The following is a 20,218-nucleotide window of genomic DNA, read 5'->3' as shown; positions in this document are numbered from 1 at the left end:
GAGTTATTAGAGGTAAGGATGGGAAGGAGACTTACTTTTCAGTACATACCCTTGTATACTTTGTACCATATGCTTGTATTAATTGATAAAATTTTAATTAAAAAATTTATGCTAAAACTGGAAAAAATGACAACCTGGACTCAACCCTTCACCTGACATACGATGGTCCAGGTGCGGAGCAGTTAAGTAATTTGTACACAGCCAGAATTTAAACCCACATCTACTAACTCTAGCTCTTAACCATTATGCCACAGAGCCTTTTGATTTGGGCCTCTGTCAGCCCATTTAATGTAGCATGATAGAAATGCCCAGGTATTCCAAAGTTGATGGTTTTCCATTACAATGAACTCCAAGCGATGGTCTCAGTTCTTTTGATACATGAGATTTTGGCTGTACTGTGCTTAGCTTGACATAAATGGGAATACTGGCCTTGGGGATTCTTTTATGAAAATTTCACTGTCAAAATAAAGTGTTAATCTCAGTCCCTTGGTAGTTAGAAGCACAATATTCTTGAACCCTGCACTCCCAGATATTTCTTCTTCCCAAGCAGTCAAGAGGTCTGGATGAGCTGCTGGGTGTTGGGGGCTGAGGGAGGGATTAAAGGGTACTTGGACTAGGAGAATTCCTAGGGGCTGTTAAAGGCTGCCTTTTAAGCCTCCTGAACATGGATGACTGGTGGGAGGCTTTCTGGGCCCCAACCAGTTGGTGCATCCGCCGCCGCTGCTGCAGCCAATAGAGCATCTCCACTTTGTCAAGCTTCATCTTGTCCAGGTAGCGCCGCCCCTTGAACGTCACTGGCTCACCAAAGATGACCTCAACCTCCTCTAGGAGCGAAACCAACGGAGCCTCCATTAGATTGAGCTTCCTGTATAGATGGTTCCGGACTTGGTTCTCCTCCAATAAACGAGTCAGCTCCATGTCAGTCTTTTGGAAGAAACGGTTGGGGTCAGAGGCGTGTCGCTCAAACCGCTCCAGTTTCCCCAGCAATATCTCCCGCAGCTGAATGGGCTGCAGGGTCTGCTCCCAGGCACTCAGCAATAAAGGCAGCTGCCGCAGACGGGCGTTGGAGCTGTACTTGATAGCCATGTCCAGCCGGTCCTTGTCAGGAACCTCAAGAGTGGACCACAACCGCTCCAGACGCTTCTGCAGACTCAGGATTTTGTGAGGTTCTCCCAGGAGGCTGGTCCTCCTCGTTTCTAGACTGTGCTCCAGCACCGTGTTCCAATCCCACTCTCCCGGCACAAAATCTGGCTCTTCGTCTTCTAGCAATGGAGGTGGGTGCTGAATCTTTAGCGACTCTCTGACAGGGGCCACGATCTCCACAGGAACATCCTCTTCGTACATTTGGAAGATGACATGGAGGAAATCTGTCTCCTGGTTGGTGAGGTATTTGAAATAGTCATCCACAGACAAGGCGTTTTTCGACCAGTTCATTCCTGAGGTCTTGTTTGGCCGTCCCTCCCAGCCTTTGTTTACTTGGAATGATGAAAGAGAGGACTGTACAGTGTTCAGTCTCTTGGGATAAAGACCAACCAGCTTGGGGTTGATGACACGATGCTGCTTTTCTAGATGCAGAAAGGCTGAGGATAGGAACATTGACCAGTCTTTACTGGGGGCAGGCTCAACCAAGGTTCCCTGGTCAAACGAGAAGTGGTCAATAGAGACACGGCTCATCAACTCCTTGTAGACCTCCCTGATGCTATTCCCAATGAAGCGATCAATATCCATTTCCTCGATAAGTTTGGAATCCAGTTCACCAGCTAGGTGGTTGTATAGGGCTCCAGTCCCTTCAACGTGGAAGGAATCCAAAAACTTTCTCTCAGAGATCTGTACACCAGCTGCCTGGACCACGATCTGATTTCTTAGCTTCAAAGTAACTGTCACCGGCTGTGGGTGAAGTGGAGGGGGTTTGGGGAACTGGGGACCCCACTGCCCAGAGGTTTCTTCTTCCTCATTCAACATTCTCTGCATCTCTTCTATGCGATGTGCCGTGGCTGGGTGGTGGGTCAGGGCCCCCAGGAGCGGGGACACGCCTGAGTCCATTGGTGAGCAGCGAGTCCGCTCCAATTTCATGTTCTTCATTATCTGCTTCAGGTCCTCGGCCACCATGTCCCCTACCAGCTCTGGTTTGCTCTCTGCAAACAGGACCAGTGGGGTCAAGGGACGAGGGAGGAGTGGAGGAAGGCCCAATTCATCTGCTAGCTTCCAGCCCTCACGCAGAGAGGGCATGGACTGGCTCTTCTGAAGCTGGGAGTAGAGAGGCAAATAGGAGATGGGGGAAGACACGCTGGTGAGAGCCACCGAATACCTGGGCAGTGACTCCACCATTGAGGAAGTGAAGCTTTCTCCCTTCTTTTGCATGGCAGGCAGCCAGCGGAGAGTCTTTTTCCTCTTTAGCTGAGGGATGGACTTTAATTCCTTCACAGGATCGGGTCTAGACTCACTGGGAAACTCTCGCGAGCGGCTGAGTTGGATGAGATGGTTCAGGTTGAGGTTGCAGTATGGTATTTGGGCAAAACTGGTTCTGTGGGGCCTGTGAGGCTTGGAAGCCGCAGGGTGTCCAAAGGGGCGCAGCTTGTATATGCCGCCCTGGGCCTGCTCCACTTTCAGCAGGGCGCGGAAGTCGGCGAGCAGGCTACGGTAGACCTCCGGGCTGGTGAGGAAGATTGTGCAATCCCTGGCGAGGTTGGCGGCTAACCGGGTGAGCGTGGCGGATTCAGTGAAGACATGTGAGGAGGTCGGCATTGTCTTCAGCAGGTGCAGGTAGCGTAAGAAGAGATGCTCGCAGCTGAGCAGCACGTAAACCAGCACCCGCTTCCGCAGCCTCTGGTTGTTGAAGTGGCTCAGGCTAGGTTCGGCGGGAGGCTCCTGCCAGCTGCACTTTAACTCGTCCAAGATGACCTCTAGGAAACGGAGTGGGCCCGCAGGAGGCATCCGCTCCGCCAGCTCGCACCTGGCCAGCCGCTTGGCCACCCGGCGGCACAGAGATGCCACGGTCAGCCGTGAGACGGGCAGGGACGGTAGCATTGGGACCTCCTGCGGGAGGCGCTTCTGAGCCTCTGGGTGCGCCTTCCTGCTGGTGAAGAGCGACAGCGGTTGCAGCAGCCGGTGATAAAACCGCTGGAGCTCAGGTTCAGGTTTAAAGGGCTCCATTTTAGCGCTGGCTCCGTAAGCTGTCGAGGTAGAAGCGGCCAAACGGTTACTAAGGCAACCAGGGATCTACTAGCCAGAGTGCGCTTGCGCGGCCAGTGCTCACCACGCCTGGAACAGAGGGGATGGGCGGGCCTTGAGTGCGCGCGCGCCAGGAGGCGGGGCAAAGTCTGGCTTCCGAGGCTCCGCCTCCTCGTGATGCTGCTTGGATTTCCGCTGTAGGACTCTAGCTGCTCAGATCCTCCTGTCAGTGACTGGGTCCGAGATGGCGTCGGACTCGGGGGACCGTGAGACCGCCTGCACGGTGAGGGTCGACGCCTTACGTGGGAGCCTCGCGGGACAGAGAGCCACGACCCCTAGGGGTGATCGTTAACTCGAGAAGGGGGTGGAAGGAAGAAGCGGGCACCAGGGGGAGAACCTGGGGACCTGGCTGGAAAAGTGCGATAGTAGGAGAGTGTCCTTGGCTTTAATGTTTGGAGGGTGGTGGTCCTGAAATGATCTTGAGCGATAATGAAGAAGGCGCTTGAGGAGGGGTCGGGCGTTTCCCCAGGCCTTTGGGGTGGTTGTAGGGGAGATAGTGAAACAGGGTCACGCAAGAGGGGTTCTCAGCTCTCATGGGCCGGTCCCTGCCGTCTTTGCAGTTGGAGTTCGCCGTGCAGATGACCTGTCAGAGCTGTGTGGACGCAGTGCGCAGGTCCCTACAAGGGGTGGCAGGTAAGAGCCAGTACATTTTCTGAGAACCGCCCAGAGGCCTCTGGGAGAGGTAGGCAAATCTCTTAGACCCTCCTTCCTTGAGGCCAGGGAAGGAACCAAGCGTCAGCTTTGGGTTTGGACAGGCTGCCTTCCAAGCTTTGTGACCTCAGGTCAGTTGTGTAACCTTCTAGCCTCGTTTCCTCACCTGCCAGATGAGGACAGTATCACCATCCTGGTGTGTGTGAAGCAGAGCACACAGCTTTTGGCATACCTTGCAGGCCAGGGCCACAAGACTTCCCCGCCACCCTCCCCTACAGCCCCCAAGCATCAAGAGGCACCTCTGGGTGGATCTGGAATTCCAAGGCATCACAGGCAGCCCAGGATGAGAAGTTGTGTGGAGTGAGGGACAATTTGGGTATCTGTAGGGTTTCCTTTTCACAGAATTGCCCTGTTCCTTTTTTAGAGAAATTTTTATGAGTTTATTTGAGCCAATCTAATGATATGTGCCGGGGAACAAGATCTCAAATGCTCCCAGATTTGCCTTGTTCTTGCAAGGGTGGAGATGTCTGTGCCTGCCTGATCTCTTACAAATTCTGCCTGTTCCCAGGCAGTGTCCAGGATGCTGCAGGGGAGCTGAAGAAGCAGCCGATGAGACCTTTTGAAGCCACAGCCCAAATATTCCCGTCTCTCACGTGCTGCCTCCTCCCAGTTGCATTTCTCAGTTTTGCCTCCTCTGAGCAGGCACCTTGTCTGTACCACAGTTGTTATTCCCTTCTCTGCCTGGTGGTTAACCCAGGCATAGTCTGAGTTCTCCCATAGCCCGTGAGCTCCCTGAGGATGAGGATCAGTACTTTCCCTGACGCTGGCCTCCTCCATGCCAAGTTTTGTTGAAAGAATATGGAGGAGGGAAACCAAAGACAAAGGGAAGGCTAATGGTCAGTAGCATTCAGTTCACAGGGCGCTAGCTGAACATGGCATGAAATGCCTCCTTTAACCTGTCTTCTGGCCTGCCCAGGGCTCCCCTGGGCTTTCCCCTCCAGTGCAGCAAACACACTCACTGAGGTCAGAGCAGAATGATTATCTTCGCTTTGGCAGCACATATACTAAAAGCGGAATAATATAGGGAAGATTTGCATGGCCCTTAAAAAAAAAAAAGTAAGAAAAAGAAAATGATTATAAGCCCTACAGGTGAGAGCAGCATTTAGAGGAGTCAGCCCTAACCGGTTTGGCTCAGTGGATAGAGCATCGGCCTGCAGACTTAAGGGTCCCAGGTTCGATTCCGGTCAAGGGCATGTACCTTGGTTGCGGACACATCCCCAGTGGGGGGTGTGCAGGAGGCAGCTGATTGATGTTTCTCTCTCATCGATGTTTCTAACACACTCTCTCTCTCCATTCCTCTCTGTAAAAAAAAATCAATTAAAAATATATATATTTTTTAGAGGATTCAAGGGTTCTCTTAAAAGGCTTGGGAGCGCTGAATATCTGAATGAAAGAGAAGCACCTTTCTTCCTTTTTTGAGTTGGCTTGACGCTCTGCAAAACTCAGCATGTGTCAGAATTATCCCACAGGCTGTGTACACACAGGGGTGACTTTGGGGACTTGGGGGGCAATTGAGACATACTGACTCTTGAACCTGACCCTCATGGAACACACAGAGCTCCTGCCCTCACAGGACTGAAATCAGTGCAGCGTGAGTTACGAGGGGAAGTGGCAGCTGCTACAGGAGGGCAGAGGAGGGGGTCCCAACCCAGCTGGAGGCCGGGAGCTGCTTATCAGGTGAGCAGTGCCCAGGTGAAGTGCTCGGGCTCTGGAGCTAGGCTGCCTGGGATGCATTCCAGTTCCACAGTTTACTGCAATGTGACTTTGAGCAAGTTTCTTAATTTCTCTGTGCCTCAGTTTCCTCATCTGTAACATGAGGATAATAGTACTCAACTCACAGGGTTACTTGAGTGTGGAAGGAGTTACTACAGGTAAAGTACGAAAAAGTCCACAGTGCATGCTCAGTACATGTTAGCTCTCATGATGATGGTGCTAGAACCCATTCTTATGTACGTGTGAGCTTTATTGAGATGTACTTCACATGTAAAAAAAATCACCATTTAAAGTGTATAGTCCAGTGGTGTTTAGTATACTCACAGAGGTGTGCAACCATCAATTATATTTCATCACCTCATGAAGAAACTGAACCCTTTAGTTACCACCTTCCTACTCCCTTACCCCCTAATCTCCCTTCTGTCCTTATAGATTTACCTATTCTGCACATTTCCTCCAGAATGGTATCAGCTAATATGTGGCCTTTTATGACTGGCTTTTTCATAACAATATTTCCGAGGTTCATCTATGTTGTAGTACATAGTGCTTCGTTCCTTTTTATGGCTGAATAGTATTCCACTGTATAGAAATACCACATTTTTAATCCATCAGTGGATGGGCATTTGGATTGTTTTCACCTTTGGCTATTATGAATAATGCTTCTCTGATAGCCCACTTTTATAAAAACATTTTTAAAAAATTATGTATGTTTCAAAAGTTATAGATAATGCCTGGCATGTAATAAGGACTCACAACAATCCTGGGAGTGGTGACATTATCCTCACTTTCTTTATAAAGAAACAGCCTTAGAGAGGTTAAGGTCCTTACACGGCTAGAAGGCAACTTCCGAGCCTGCCTCCAGCCATGGAAGGTTGGTGAAGATGGGGACGGGAGTCATCCTCTGCTTCTCTCCTCCCTGTTCCCAGCCCAGGGGTGCCCGCCCTCTGCTGCCCTCGGCCCTTCTTTCCTCCCAGGTGTCCAGAGTGTAGAGGTGCAGTTGGAGAACCAGATGGTCCTGGTGCAGACCACCCTGCCCAGCCAGGAGGTGCAGGCCCTCTTAGAAGGAACGGGGCGGCAGGCGGTACTCAAGGGCATGGGCACTGGCCTGTTGCGTGAGTAACTACTGTGGCCTTGGCCTTGCCTTTCTGGGCGGGAGGCGGCCAGGGTCTGGTATAAATCTAACCATAGGATTTTGTGGCTTTGGGTTGGAGAGACTTTGGAGAAGGTGTGAAAGTTATGTGGGGCTCTCTCCATGCCCTTCCCCAGCTGATGAAGAGGTGGGTCTGGGCGAGGTGGCAAACCAACCCAGGTGTCTAATACCTTGCAGAGAATCTGGGGGCAGCAGTGGCCATTCTAGGGGGCCCTGGCCCTGTGCAGGGGGTGGTACGCTTCCTACAGCTGACCCCTGAGCGCTGCCTCATTGAGGGAACCATTGATGGCCTGGAGCCTGGGCCACACGGACTCCATGTCCATCAGTTCGGAGACCTCACAAGGAACTGCAACAGGTAAGTTGTCCGTAACCTCCCTTGCAGCATCCTCATCCCCCCAGTTGTGTACTCACTATGTGCAGGGGGCTATATTCAGCCCTTTACACACACTTTCACACTTGGTCCTCTTAAGTACTCTGTGAGGCATATACACACAGGCCCATTCTACAGATGAGGAAACTGAGGCTCAAAGAGGTTAAATGATTTGTCAAAGGCCCCAGAGCATGTAAATAGTAGAGTGGGATTTGAACCAAAATCTGACCTTGATGGTCCTGCTCATAGCTCCCTTACTGTCTCTAAGATGGAAGGTGACTCCTGGACATGGTGACTCCCTGTGTCATGGTGTTTGTCATACTATTAGTTGTTTACTCATTTGTGTCTCCCTTAGAAGCTTATTGAGGGCAGGACCAATGTTCGATTCTTCTTAGTACCCTCAACCCAAAGCCTGGCATAGAGTGAGCCTGTTTGTTGAATGAATGCATGCATGAATGAATGAATGAACGACAGAAAGAAACAAATGTAGTTAAAGTAAGAGGATGGGTCATCTGGCCTGTGAGCTGCTGTTTCACTGCCTACCTGCTACCTTTTCTTCTTAGCTGTGGGGACCACTTTAACCCTGATGGAACATCTCATGGGGGCCCTCAGGACTCTGACCGGGTAAGTGTCCAGCTCTGTGAGGCTTAGGCTGAGACAGAGCCCAAGGTCTCCAGAGACAGGCAAGCAGCCTTTGGGGCCTTTGAGTGAGATTCCTTGTTGGTGGGGTCTTTTCCCTTCACCTTATTTTGTTCCAGTTAGGAGCATTTATTGACACTTTCTGTCAATGGCGGGGGCGACCACTGAGTGCTCTGGTTGCAGCACAGTGAGAATCCTGGCTGGAGGCCCCTGGGAGCCCAGAGCAAGCCCCTGGTGCAGCCCTAAAGGGCGTGGGCAGTGGGAAAGCTTCCTGGGGAGGTGACAGTGTAGACGTTGAAGCTTTTACCTAAACGGAACAGCCATTCCCCAATGCTCCAACTCCTGGCCCCAGAGTTTCATTTGTCACCAGAGAAATGTTCTTCTCATTGACAGTGAGTCACATGTTGCCTTAATGATCTTTGCCCTATTTGAGCACTGCTTGTTCTGTTAGTTACTCAATGTTTTGATTTAAATTAACTCATTGTTTTTCTTGAGGTAAATTGGGTGATTTTTAGTGCTTTAGTCTGTCACAGAGTTTCAGACATATTCTCAAGTAGAGAAACTACTGTCCTGGTCCCTATTCCCCAGGTCCCTACTCCCCAGGAGTAGGTCCCTACTCCCCAGGTCCCTACTCCCCAGCTTCAGCAGTCACCACCTCAGGCCAGTCCTGTTTCATCTACACCCCTGGCCCTTCACCATTATTTTGAATCAAAGCAAGACATTAATTTATATAATGAAGGTAGATTGATTTTTAACGAGACACTTGATCTTGCCACAGAGAATGAAAAACCAGTCCTTTCTGCCTTAAGAGGAGGTTCACTGTAGAAATAAATCAGTTCCAGCTTAGACATAAATCAGTTCAGGCGTTCTGTGTCCTGCCAGGGACTGAGGTCCCTTTATCTTTGTTCAAGTGATTAGCAAATGTTCGAGAGGTGTTAAAGGCCTGTGAACACCAAATGGAAACTTTGTCCTGGGTGTCAAACAAGTGATTTAATGTTTCCTAATGCCCTGTCCTCACACACCTAATACCACCTACTTCACTTCCTGCATTGTGTGTTCCCCCTGTGCGGGTTTCAGTACCAGGCAAGCTCTGCGTCCTGGTCCTGGGAGATGGGGACTCCTCTTCACCCCCCACCCCTCAGGACCTTCTGCCACAGCACAAATGAAAACATGGTGTGTGTTTATAATTCATGTAACTGATTTTTTTATTTTTTTTTTTTTTTACTTTTGACAACTGTCACGTTTCTCATGGTCAAAAGTTTTTACTCTCCCCTCCCGCCCCCACCTCTACCCCCAGCCCCGGAGTTTGAGAAGCCTTTCTGTCGCGTCCATTGCACCGTGGCATGCTTGTGTTTAGTGTATCAGTTATATATTGCTGTGAATCAAATGACTCCACACTTAGGGGTTTAAAACCATAAGCATTTATCATCTCATGCTCTGTGGGTGCAGTTTAGCTGGGGGCCTCTGGCTTAGGGTCTCTCAGGCTGCAGCCAAGGTGCTGGCTGGGGCTGCAGCCATCTCCATGCTCAAGGTGGGAGGATCCGCTTCCACACTGGCTCCTGTTGCTGTGGGCAGGCCTGCGGGCCTCCATGGCTGTTGGCCAAACATCAGTCCTTTGCCACGTGGGCCTCACCCCAGGGCAGTTCATAGCACAGCAGCTGGTTTCCCTTGAGCAAGGGAGTGAGAGAGGGCATCCAAAACTGAAGCCATACTTTCTTTTGTAACCTAATCTTGGAAGTGGCACTAGGCGTAGCCCACCCTCAGGGGAGCACACAGGGTGTGAATACAGGGGAGGTGCACCTTACAGGCTGTCTTCCTCACTGAGCCTTGAAAGGGGCTGAGCAGGAAGTAGGCAGGTTTGATAAACAGGAGGGGGAATGGCAGGCTCAGCAGAGGAAGCACCACAGGCAGAGCCCTCGAGACATAAAACTGCTAGAAGCATCTGGGAATGACAGCCCCGAGTCTCTCATGAAGTGAAGGTTTTTTGTTTTTTTAAGATATATTTTATTGAGTTTTTACAGAGAGGAAGGAAGAGGGATAGAGAGTTAGAAACATCGATCAGCTGCCTCCTGCACACCCCCTACTGGGGATGTGCCTGCAACCAAGGTACATGCCCTTGACCAGAATCGAACCTGGGACCCTTCAGTCCGCAGGCTGATGCTCTATCCACTGAGCCAAACCAGTCAGGGCGAAGTGAAAGTTTTTGAAGAGCAAGAGACCACCCCGTGACTTAGGCCCTGGTCCGGACCCCTCTCAGGGCCGAGAATCAGAAGGAGCTGGAGCCAGCTGCTCTGTTGTGCCCAAGCCCTTGATGTAGACAGAGGAAGACTTGAGCAAAAGCTGCGTGGCCAAGGCGACTATGACGACTGGCAGGTTCCTTGTGGATTTCAACATCTGGTTTCGGCCAGATGGAAAGAGTTCAATGTGGGAATTCACATCCGAGCCTGGTTGTCCTGTTTCAGGTCTCCTAAGTGGTCTCAGCTTCCTTCCCTTCGCTCCTTGTCCCCCTCCAGTCCTTTCTCTTCGTGCTTAGTGCTTCTGTACTGGAGGGATTGCTCCAGAGCTTGGGGTCACCATGTCATGCCCCAGCCTGAAGCCCTTCTTGGTTCCCCAGGGCCCGAGGGTACAGGCCCTGCTGGGCTGCTTGGTGTGACATTTGAGGCCACCTGGCCCAGTTCCACCCACTGTGTCGGGAGGGATTGGAAAGACTGCCTCTCCTGACCCTCTCCTGGGGTGCACCTGTGAGCCGCACTTCTGCTACTGCTCCTCAGCCAAGTCCTGAGAACGCTCCCCAAGGCTCTGTGTCCTTGCCTCCCCCCCTTATCTTTCTACCATAAAAGCCCCAACACGGGACGTAACAAAAGAGCCAGATGTCAGCAGCAGATGTCTGTCTGGGAAACAAGATTAAGAGAAGTGGCTCTCCTTGCTGCTTGTCAAACCCGTCATGCAGTGACATGCTTTGCATCCCACAGAGGCATAGGCACTTGCTTCTGCCCAAGTGTCAGGTTGGGGACAGTTTATTTGCACAGATGTGAGTCTCTGTGACTCATCAGTAGGTCTTGTCACTAGAACAGACACTTGCACTAACCCTGGGTGTCATAGTCACTCGTCTGTTCCACATCTGGCTCCACTGAGCTGCGAACCCTTGAGGGTGGTGACTGCATATGCACCCCCCATGCCTGGCAGAGGGTGTCTGATTTAGGAGATGCTCAGTAGATGTGTCACATCTTTATTACCTTCCAGGGCAGAGCCAGCTTCTGGGGAGAGCCTGGACAGGCCTTTGCCCCTGTGTTTCTTCTCGCTGCTCCCGGGGGCTGGACATCAGGGAAAGGATGCTGGCTGCCTCTAAGGGTCAAGAAGCCAAGCGTGGCCAGCTTAAGCCCAGAGGAACTGCGGATTGCCAAGGGCTCAGAGTCATCAGGGGGCTGGAGAACTGGGCTTGGAAAGAAGTAGGAACTGGGTTAGCTTCTGAGGCCAGGAGGCAAGGCTGGCAACGGCCTCGTTGGAGAAACAGTGTGGTCCAGTGGTCATGGCTTCCTAGGAAGGGGTCACCGGCTGTTTTCAGGGCGCTCTCATCCTGCCCAGGATTTCGGTTCCAGGGAGGGAGCCTCCAGTTGGCTTCCTTGTGTCCTGGGCCATCGCTTCATCCTACCCGACTGTACCCCAGGGGGACTCTGCTACTTTTGGGGAGTCAGATACGGAGAAGCCAGAACCTCGCAGCTGGGCTCCATGTGCTCTTTCCCCCGGTCTCATTGCAGCACCGGGGAGACCTGGGGAACGTCCACGCTGACGCTAATGGCCAAGCCGTCTTCAGGATAGAGGATGAGCAGCTGAAGGTAAGCTGGAAAACCAAGTGGGGACCTTTCCTCACAGGTGGGTGCCCTGTCTGAGACCATTTGTTGTCCCCCCTCAAAGGTATGGGATGTGATTGGCCGAAGCCTGGTCATCGATGAGGGAGAAGACGATCTGGGCCGGGGCGGCCATCCCTTATCCAAGGTCACGGGGAACTCAGGAGAGAGGTGGGTAATGCCGCCCCTGGCAGGAGGCTGTGCTCTGCCAGCCGTGCATGCGGACCCCACAAGCGGCCCAGACAAGTACCCGCTCTTGACCACACATTCTTCTGCAGGTTGGCCTGTGGCATCATTGCACGCTCCGCTGGCCTTTTCCAGAACCCCAAGCAGATCTGCGCCTGCGACGGCCTCACCATCTGGGAGGAGCGAGGCCGGCCCATTGCTGGCAAGGGACGGAAGGAACCGTCCCAGCCCCCTGCCCACCTCTGAGCAAGGCCTCAGTCAGTCTCAGGTCCACCGTCCTCCCAGCTGATGCCCTCCTCCTCCAGGGGAGGGGGAGCCCTGCTTGCCTAGTCCAAGAACAAGGGTACGGGGTGTGCAGGGGGTGCTGTGATGCTCCCTTGGCGAAGTAAAGTTTTCCTGTTCATATGGAGCTCTGTTTTGTCCATGTCCCCATGTCCCATGGGCGTGGTGAACACAGTCCCTCGGTCCCTGCCCTCCCCTTCGAGAGCCAGCTCTTGGGTTTTGGAGCCAAACAAAACTGGATTTAAATCCACACGCCTCCTGAGGGCCGCCTCCTCCTCAGGATCACAGTGAAGGACCACAACAGTCATATTGCTGCTTGTGCCTTGTCTCCCTCCCCTCCCTGTGGCCAGTGGAACCCAGTGTGGACAGCCACCTCCGGACTTGGGGGTCAAGAGATACTCCTACATCCTCCCAACGCATCCCCCTTTTAAAAAAGTAATCTGTCTTGAATGATTTCTTTACTCACAAGAGGAAGACTCTAAATTAATCTAATGAGTGCTTGGCACAGGGCCTGGCACATGGTAAGTTAAAGGAGCAGTGGCTGTGATTCTGAGACCAAATGGGGCCCTGGAGGCAGCCCCAGTCAAGCTCCTGTCTCACAGAGATGGCCGACATCCAAGGGTTAGTGTATGGGGCCAGGGGTTCTGGTCCTCCCCACTCATCTGCTTTGCCGCCCACCCCTACCCCCACTGGGCTGTGTCAGGCTTGCTCATCCATGACAGAATGGCTTTTACGACACCTGGGCTGTCAGAGTACAAACTTTGCCCTTGGCGCTGCCTGCATGGAACCAGGTGGGTGGTTTCGCGTTTCGCTGGCCTTGCCCGAGATGTGCCTGGCTCTGCTCCCATTTCCAGGCCCTGCCTGGTTCCCGCTGAAGGCTGCTGGCTGTGCCTCCAGCCCCATCCCTTAGACCCTGCTCTTCCTTGCCTAACCTCTCTGGTTGCTTTCCAGCTCCCCTTGTTTCTTGGGGAACCAAATCCTCTTCATCCTGGGGCCCCGGCTGTCTTTCCATGTCCGCCTCATTGCAAGAACTCCTCTTGGACTCTGCCCACAGCCAACCCCTGACCTCCACTCACCTTTCTGCTGGAAGTATGGCTGGATTTAACCCTTTTATGGCTAAACTGCTCACCATTCTCTACTGTGTTTCAACTCTTAAGAATCAACATCCCCATTGGCTTTTCTTTCTTCTAAACTTTTAGCTGTATAGTTTACAAACTTGGTTTTTAATCACAGAACACTGTCCACACATCTTGAAGCCCCATCTGTAAAGCAGATGTGGACTACCCCTGGGCTCTGGAGAGCACAGTTTGAAAATGTTTGCCAAATTCAGGCATTTTTGTGTTAGCTCTCAACTTCTGCCATGTCCATAAACCATCTGTACTACCAAATACTTTACATTGATTCATTTTTAAACTTACTTAAAAAGGAAATTGTAATCATATTTACTAATACTGAACCTGTATTGTGATTATTAGGTGCCAGGCTCTGTGTTAAGCACTTTACAAGCAATAATTATTTTAATCCTCATGACAATACTACAAAGTAGGTTCTATTAATTATCCCATGTTACAGATGAGGAAACTGAAGCACAGAGGTAGTTATGGGACTTGCCCTAAGACACACAGTAACATGGCCCAGTAACATGGCCCTATGCTCTTACCCACTATATTAGTTATCATTGTTAAGTATGGAAAGCAAGATTCATTTGTCATAAACAGAAGTTTGCTAGAAAAAGAACACACATAGCCATTAAAATAAAAATTGTTTAGCCAGGAACTGCCACAAATAGTGTATAAACTAAGCAGTTCTGCACTGCAATTTAGGGAACCCAGACAATTTCTTTTGCCCCCTGTTCTCTCAGCTGCCATTTATCATCTCTGCCACAGCTGCTTTCTCAGTGGCCCCAGCCTCCTTGTCCTCATGTCTCAGGAACCTACCATCTCTTCTGCCCTCTTCTCCCTGAGCTCACTTCTGGCATTCCATTCTGAGTTCTGCCTGGGATTCCACGTTGTGGGCGTGTAGAGCTGTGGACACTGAAAGAACCTTCTGTTGTCTGCAGCTGAATTCTGGCAGAGGGGCCTGATTGGAGTCCTCTTCGGAGCAATGGCAGAGCCTCTTCTCGAGGATTCCTGGCTGGCTGTTTCCACACTAGTGCTCTGTAGTGGGCACCGTTGTGGTTCCTGGATCAGCAGCCTGGAAATGTTTGGAATGCAAATTCTGGGGCTTTCACTCCAGATTTACTGAATCAGAAACTGTATTTTTTAAGAAATAAAGAAAAAAAAAGAATTTAAAAAAGAAAAGGAAACTCTGCTCTCTGGCCAGTGTTTTCAGTGTGTCTTCATTTCTTATCCTCCAGACCAGTGGTCGGCAAACTCATTAGTCAACAGAGCCAAATATCAACAGTACAACGATTGAAATTTCTTTTTTGAGAGCCAAATTTTTTAAATTTAAACTTCTTCTAATGCCACTTCTTCAAAATAGACTCACCCAGGCCGTGGTATTTTGTGGAAGAGCCACACTCAAGGGGCCAAAGAGCCACATGTGGCTCGCGAGCCGCAGTTTGCTGACCATGGGTTTAGACCATTGGTTCTCAATTGGGATATAACTGCCCCTTAGGGAACTTTTTGGGATTTGTGAGGGAGATTTTTCTGGTTGTGACAATGCTGGGTGGGGAGGTGTTCTAGGTACGTATTGGGGGAAAGCTAAGGATCCTTGCTAACCTGCAGTGTGCCGGATAGTCAGGTGTAATAAAGACCTGTTCCATTTTCTGCACAATTTTCAAATGTCCCACCAGATATACTTGTATGTGAAAAATGTGTTTATAATTAGAGTTTAATTTATTATTTATTAAAAAGCAAAGCATTTCTGGTATAGTTTTAATAGACAATTAATTTCCCTGCTATTTGTTTGGTTTGGATTATTAAGAGTTTTTGCCCTGACTGGGTAGCTCAGTTGGTTAGAGTGTTGTCCAGATACACCAAGGTTGTGGGTTTGATCCCTGTTCAGAGCACATACAAGAATCAGCCAATGGGTGTATATACAGGTGGAACTGAAATTGATGTTTTCTCCCTCTCTCTCTACAAAGATAAAATAAATAATAAATTTAAAATACCAAAAAAAAGTATTGCTGGAAGAAAAAAAGCTGTTTACCATTTTGAAGAATGGTATTGCCAATGGCAATGGCAGTATACTCTTTGAGTTGCCAATGTGATGTCTCTGTATCAGTCTGCATTTGCAGCCAACCAGAAGACATAGTTCATTGTAGATATTTCATATCATAGACATTATTTTATTAGAAACATTTCTTTTTTATTCTCCTTTTTATTACAGTTAAGGCCATTTGGCACAGCCATGATGGGCTAGTTATGTCTCTGGGCTCCCACATGAGGAGAGAGAAAGTATCAGGGAAAGTCTGGCATCATTACCAGAGAAATAGATCCATTCTGGGTATGAGGTATGGTGAAAACCAAGAGAGGTGACCTTTATTTTTGTCTTTAAACACATATAGGACATTATCATTCTAATTGAATGTTGTTTTAGAAATTAGAAGAATGCCTGGCAGACAGTGGGTGCTTAATACAATTCTAGTTGAGGTATTACAGGTTCTTTTTATTTGACTTAGAATTGTGTAGTATATTTTCTAGTAGCTCCATTTTTTGAGCTTCTTACTTTGTGACTTATAGGGTGCTAAATACTTTATTGTACCTTGTTTAGTGCTTACAACAACCTTGTGTTTCATAGGCGTTCACCAAGAGAAACAACCCAAAATGTAGTACCTACATACAATGGAATATTTTTTAGCCTTAATAAATAAAGGCAATTTTGGCACATACTCCAACATGGATGAACCTTGAAGACATTATGCTAAGTAAGCCAGTCACAAAAGGACAAATATTTGTATGATTCCACTTACATGAGATACCTAGAATAGTCAAATTCATACAGACAGAAGAATGGTGGTTGCCAGAAGCTGAGAGGAGGAGTGAATGGGGAGTTTGTGTTAAATGGGGACAGATTTTCTATTGGAGAGAATGAAGAAGTCCTGGAGATGGAGTGTGGTGGTGGTGGTTGCACAACACTGTGAATGTACTTTATGCCATAGAATGCTACCTTTAAAAATGGTAAATTTTATGTTCTGTATATTTTACCACAATAAAATGAATCTTGTAAGAAGGCCAGTTATTTTACAAGTGAAGGAGTTGATGTTCACAGATGTGAAGACTTTTGCTCACATTCACACAGCTGGCAAATCACGATTTCAATGTGTCTCTAACTCCTTGACCTTGGGTAATGGAAAGAGCACCAACTAAGCTCCAGTTCTACCACCAGCTTGATGGTGGGCAAATCCTTCCCCTTCTCCAGTTCTGAATGGGTCTCTCATCATACAGTGATTGGGCCAGGTTGGCATAGCCAGGCTTGGCGCATCTCGAAGAATCCTTTGCAGCTTTGACTCTATTTGTTGGTGGATATTTCTGAGAGTGATCTTCTTGCCCACCCGCTGAATAACATGGAATTATTTTTACAAACCAGACACATCGCCAATGGTGAAGTTTTATTTTTCCAAAGGATGTCTCTTCAGGATCTAAAGGTCATTTAAGAGGAAGATTAAACCTATACTAGCCAATATGGCAGCCACTGGCACTAATGTGGTAATTAAACAACTGAAATGTGTCTCCCAATTGAGATGTGTTGTAATTATATAATACATAATGAATTTCAAAGACTTAGAACTAGAAAAGACTGTAGAATATTAATAATTTTACATGATTACATAATGAAATTATTTTTTAAGATATATTGAGTTAAATAAAATATATAATCAAAATTAGCCTGGCCAGAGTGGCTCACTGATTGAATGTCGACCTATGAATCAAGGGGCCACAATTTGATTCCTGGTCAGGGCACATGCCTGGGTTTTGAGTTTGATCCCCAGTGGGAGGCATGCAGGAGGCAGCTGATCAATGATTCTCTCTTATCATTGGTGTTTCTGTCTCTCTCTCCCTCTCCTTTCCTCTCTGAAATAAATTTAAAAATATATACCATAAAATTATTTTTAAAAATCAATTATTTTTTAATGTGGATATCAAAAAAATTAAAGCACATGAAGGTTTCACATTATATATTTTTTCTTTGTTTAATATATATTTTTTATTGATTTCAGGAGGAAAGGAGAGGGAGATAGAAACATCAATGATGAGAAAGAATCCTTGATTGGCTGCCTCCTGAATGCCCCCTACTGGGGGGATTGAGCCTGGGCATGTGATCTTGGCTGGAATTGAACCTGGGACCCTTTAGTCCACAGGCCGAGGCTCTATCCACTGAGCCAAACCGGCTAGGGCTTCACATTATATTTCTGTTGCACAGTGTTCTGATTTTAACCCCTACCAGCATTATTGGAACCAACATGGAAGGTATCATGCCCCCATGACACCTTTCAAATGTTTTTGCTTATTAGGTGGCTAAGTACCTACTGATACCCTCTCTGGGAATACTGTCAGCAGTTTGGACTTGTATTAGAATGGTGCCCTTCTTTTCATCCTTAAAAAAAAAAAATATATATATATATATATATATATATATATATGTATATATATATATAATCTTTTATTTTTATTGATTTTAGAGAGGAAGGGAAAGAGAGAGAGAGAGAGAGAGAGAGAGAGAGAGAGAGAGAGATCAATGATGAGAGAGAGAATCATGGCTCTGCTGCCTCCTGCACGCCCCCTACTGGGGATGGAGCCGGCAACCTGGGCATGTGCCCTTGACCTGAATCAAACTTGGGACCCTTCAGTCCGCAGGTTGATCCTCTATCCACTGAGCCAACCGGCCAGGGCTATTTTATTTATTTTTATTTTTATTTTTATTTTTTTATTTTATTTTTTTATTTTTTATTTTTAAAAAATATATTTTTATTGATTTTTTACAGAGAGGAAGGGAGAGGGATAGAGAGCTAGAAACATCGATGAGAGAGAAACATTGATCAGCTGCCTCCTGCACATCCCCCACTGGGGACGTGCCCGCAACCAAGGTACATGCCCTTGACCGGAATCGAACCTGGGACCTTTCAGTCCGCAGGCTGACGCTCTATCCACTGAGCCAAACCAGTTTTGGCTATTTTATTTTTTAATTATAAAAGAATTAGATGCTATTGCTAAAAGTCTAATGATATGGAAATGTATAAAAAATTAACTCCCCATCTTATTACCTTGATTAATTAATGTTATTTCTCTATACTGAAAAAACATATGCACATCTATGAAAGGCTTTTCCCCTATGGCTTAGAAAGTTATAACATTATACAATTACATTGTATTTTTCCCCCTCTTAAATTATGGTTAATCTTTCATGTCAATAAATTTTGAACTATTTTAAATAGCAATATAATACTCCATCATAAAGCAATACTTAGTTCCCTTATTTTATTGATTTTTTACAGAGAGGAAGGGAGAGGGATAGAGAGTTAGAAACATCGATGAGAGAGAAACATCGATCAGCTGCCTCCTGCACACCCCCTACTGGGGACGTGCCTGCAACCAAGGTACATGCCCTTGACCGGAATCGAACATGGGACCCTTCAGTTCGCAGGCTGATGCTCTATCCACTGAGCCAAACCGGTCAGTGCATAGTTCCCTTACTAATGGACATTTGCTACTACTACAAAATGCTATAATAAATAAATTTATACCAAATACCCTTATTGATGACTTCTCTGTAGGCTAGATTCCCGGTAGGTTTACTTTGCTAAAGACTTACTACAGTTTAAAGTTTCGATATTACCAGAATAGTTTCCAAGAAGGATGTAGAGTTCACACTATCATTAGCAATGTGTGAATGTACTTTCCTCACACCTTACCAGCAATAGATTTAAATCTAATATTTTTGCAAATCTGAGAGCTGAAAAATGTTCGCATTTTTTTCAGGAAATTGCACTCCCCTGACTACCAATGGAGTTCCTCTTTTATTGGCCATTTATACTTATTTTTTAATTCAAGTATTGTATGCCTCATTTGCACTTCTTTTCCTATAGAATTGCCAGTTCATATCCTTGGCTCATTTATTTCATCTTTTTCCCATATAAATTTGTAGTTTTTTGTACAGTTGCCCTGAACTGCAGATACATATCTGATTGCCATTCGTATCTCCACTTGGATGACTTGCTAGTAGAGGCATCTTAAACTTATCACGTCTCAAACGGAATTTCTGGTCTTCCACAGAAAATCTATTCCTCCTGCAATATTACTCATCTCAGTTAATCCTTCCAGTGGCTCAGTGTCATCTTTGATTCCTCTTTCACAATTTACATCCAATCACAGCTCTACAGTCCAATCTGACCACTTCTCCTGAATTCTATTGGGCCACCTTGATCCATCTCACCATCATCTCTCTCCTGTATTTTTTATTTTTTGGAGAGAGTGGAAGAGAGGGAAACACCGAGAGAAACATCGATGTGAGAGAAACACATCCATTGGTTGACTCCTGCAGGCACCCCAACCAGGGCCCAGGCCTGGGAGGAGGCTGCAACTGAGGTACGGGCCCTTGAGCAGGATCGAACCCGGGACCCTTCAGTCTGCAGGCTGACGCTCTATCCACTGAGTCAAACCGTATTTTAGAAGTAGTGGTAATTTTTCTGAGAAAACAACTGTTTTCTCTCTGTTTTTGCCCATTCCTATATCGCTTCTCGGCCTTTTGGCTAAGATCAAGTGTAGTATCTGTTCTTAATCATTTTAATTATCTGATACATCCTCTATCCGAGGACATTATATTAAATGTATTTTTGGGATAGGGAGATGGCATAGGAGCTTGCTCTGTCCACTCCACGCATCGATCCGGTATTGCAGTACCTCCGGGAACGGTGCACACACACACAAAAAGTCACCTATAAAACAATGAAAGAAAAGTCTTATCAGATGAACCCCCTCTGCCCTATGTTCACCATAGACTTCCAGCCTCACTAAGAGTGAAAGCCAGTGATTCCAATGGTCTACATTACAGGCGTCCTCAAACTACGGCTCGCGGGCCACATGAGGGTGTTTTTGCCGTTTTGTTTTTTTACTTCAAAATAAGATACGTGCAGTGTGCATAGGAATT

The 20,218-nt window shown here is 47.8% G+C and overlaps 2 protein-coding genes and 1 non-coding gene across 5 annotated transcripts; 2 read left to right on the top strand and 1 right to left on the bottom strand.

Moving 5' to 3' along the window:
- Positions 1-255: 255 nt before the first annotated feature.
- On the bottom strand, positions 256-3,184 carry CCDC87 (coiled-coil domain containing 87). Its single transcript, XM_008147033.3, has one exon. The coding sequence runs from the start codon at positions 3,151-3,153 to the stop codon at positions 598-600; it is 2,556 nt and encodes an 851-aa protein (XP_008145255.2). The 5' UTR covers positions 3,154-3,184; the 3' UTR covers positions 256-597.
- Positions 3,185-3,285: 101 nt separating this feature from the next.
- Positions 3,286-12,257, top strand: CCS (copper chaperone for superoxide dismutase). 3 transcript variants are annotated; one of them, XM_028153825.2, is made up of 8 exons: positions 3,286-3,454; positions 3,792-3,864; positions 6,630-6,767; positions 6,983-7,160; positions 7,739-7,799; positions 11,573-11,650; positions 11,730-11,833; positions 11,941-12,257. In XM_028153825.2, exons 1-8 carry the CDS (start codon positions 3,416-3,418, stop codon positions 12,092-12,094), a joined length of 825 nt encoding a protein of 274 aa, XP_028009626.2. In that variant the 5' UTR covers positions 3,286-3,415; the 3' UTR covers positions 12,095-12,257. The 3 variants fall into 3 exon arrangements, with proteins under 3 accessions (XP_028009626.2, XP_054580606.1, XP_054580607.1); XM_054724631.1 differs by lacking the exon at positions 3,286-3,454 and adding an exon at positions 5,499-5,619 and having other exon boundaries at positions 3,799-3,864; XM_054724632.1 differs by lacking the exon at positions 3,286-3,454 and adding an exon at positions 5,516-5,619 and having other exon boundaries at positions 3,800-3,864.
- Positions 12,258-19,800: 7,543 nt separating this feature from the next.
- LOC114233561 (U2 spliceosomal RNA) lies at positions 19,801-19,993 on the top strand. Its single transcript, XR_003619709.1, has one exon. It is a non-coding gene; the product is annotated as a U2 spliceosomal RNA (small nuclear RNA).
- The last annotated feature ends 225 nt before the right edge of the window (positions 19,994-20,218 follow it).

The sequence above is a fragment of the Eptesicus fuscus genome, chromosome 13, assembly GCF_027574615.1.
Source record: "Eptesicus fuscus isolate TK198812 chromosome 13, DD_ASM_mEF_20220401, whole genome shotgun sequence".
Classification (NCBI taxonomy): Eukaryota; Metazoa; Chordata; class Mammalia; order Chiroptera; family Vespertilionidae; genus Eptesicus; species Eptesicus fuscus.
The sequence above is the reverse complement of the archived record's forward strand: the minus strand, read 5'-3'. Positions and strand labels throughout refer to the sequence as shown.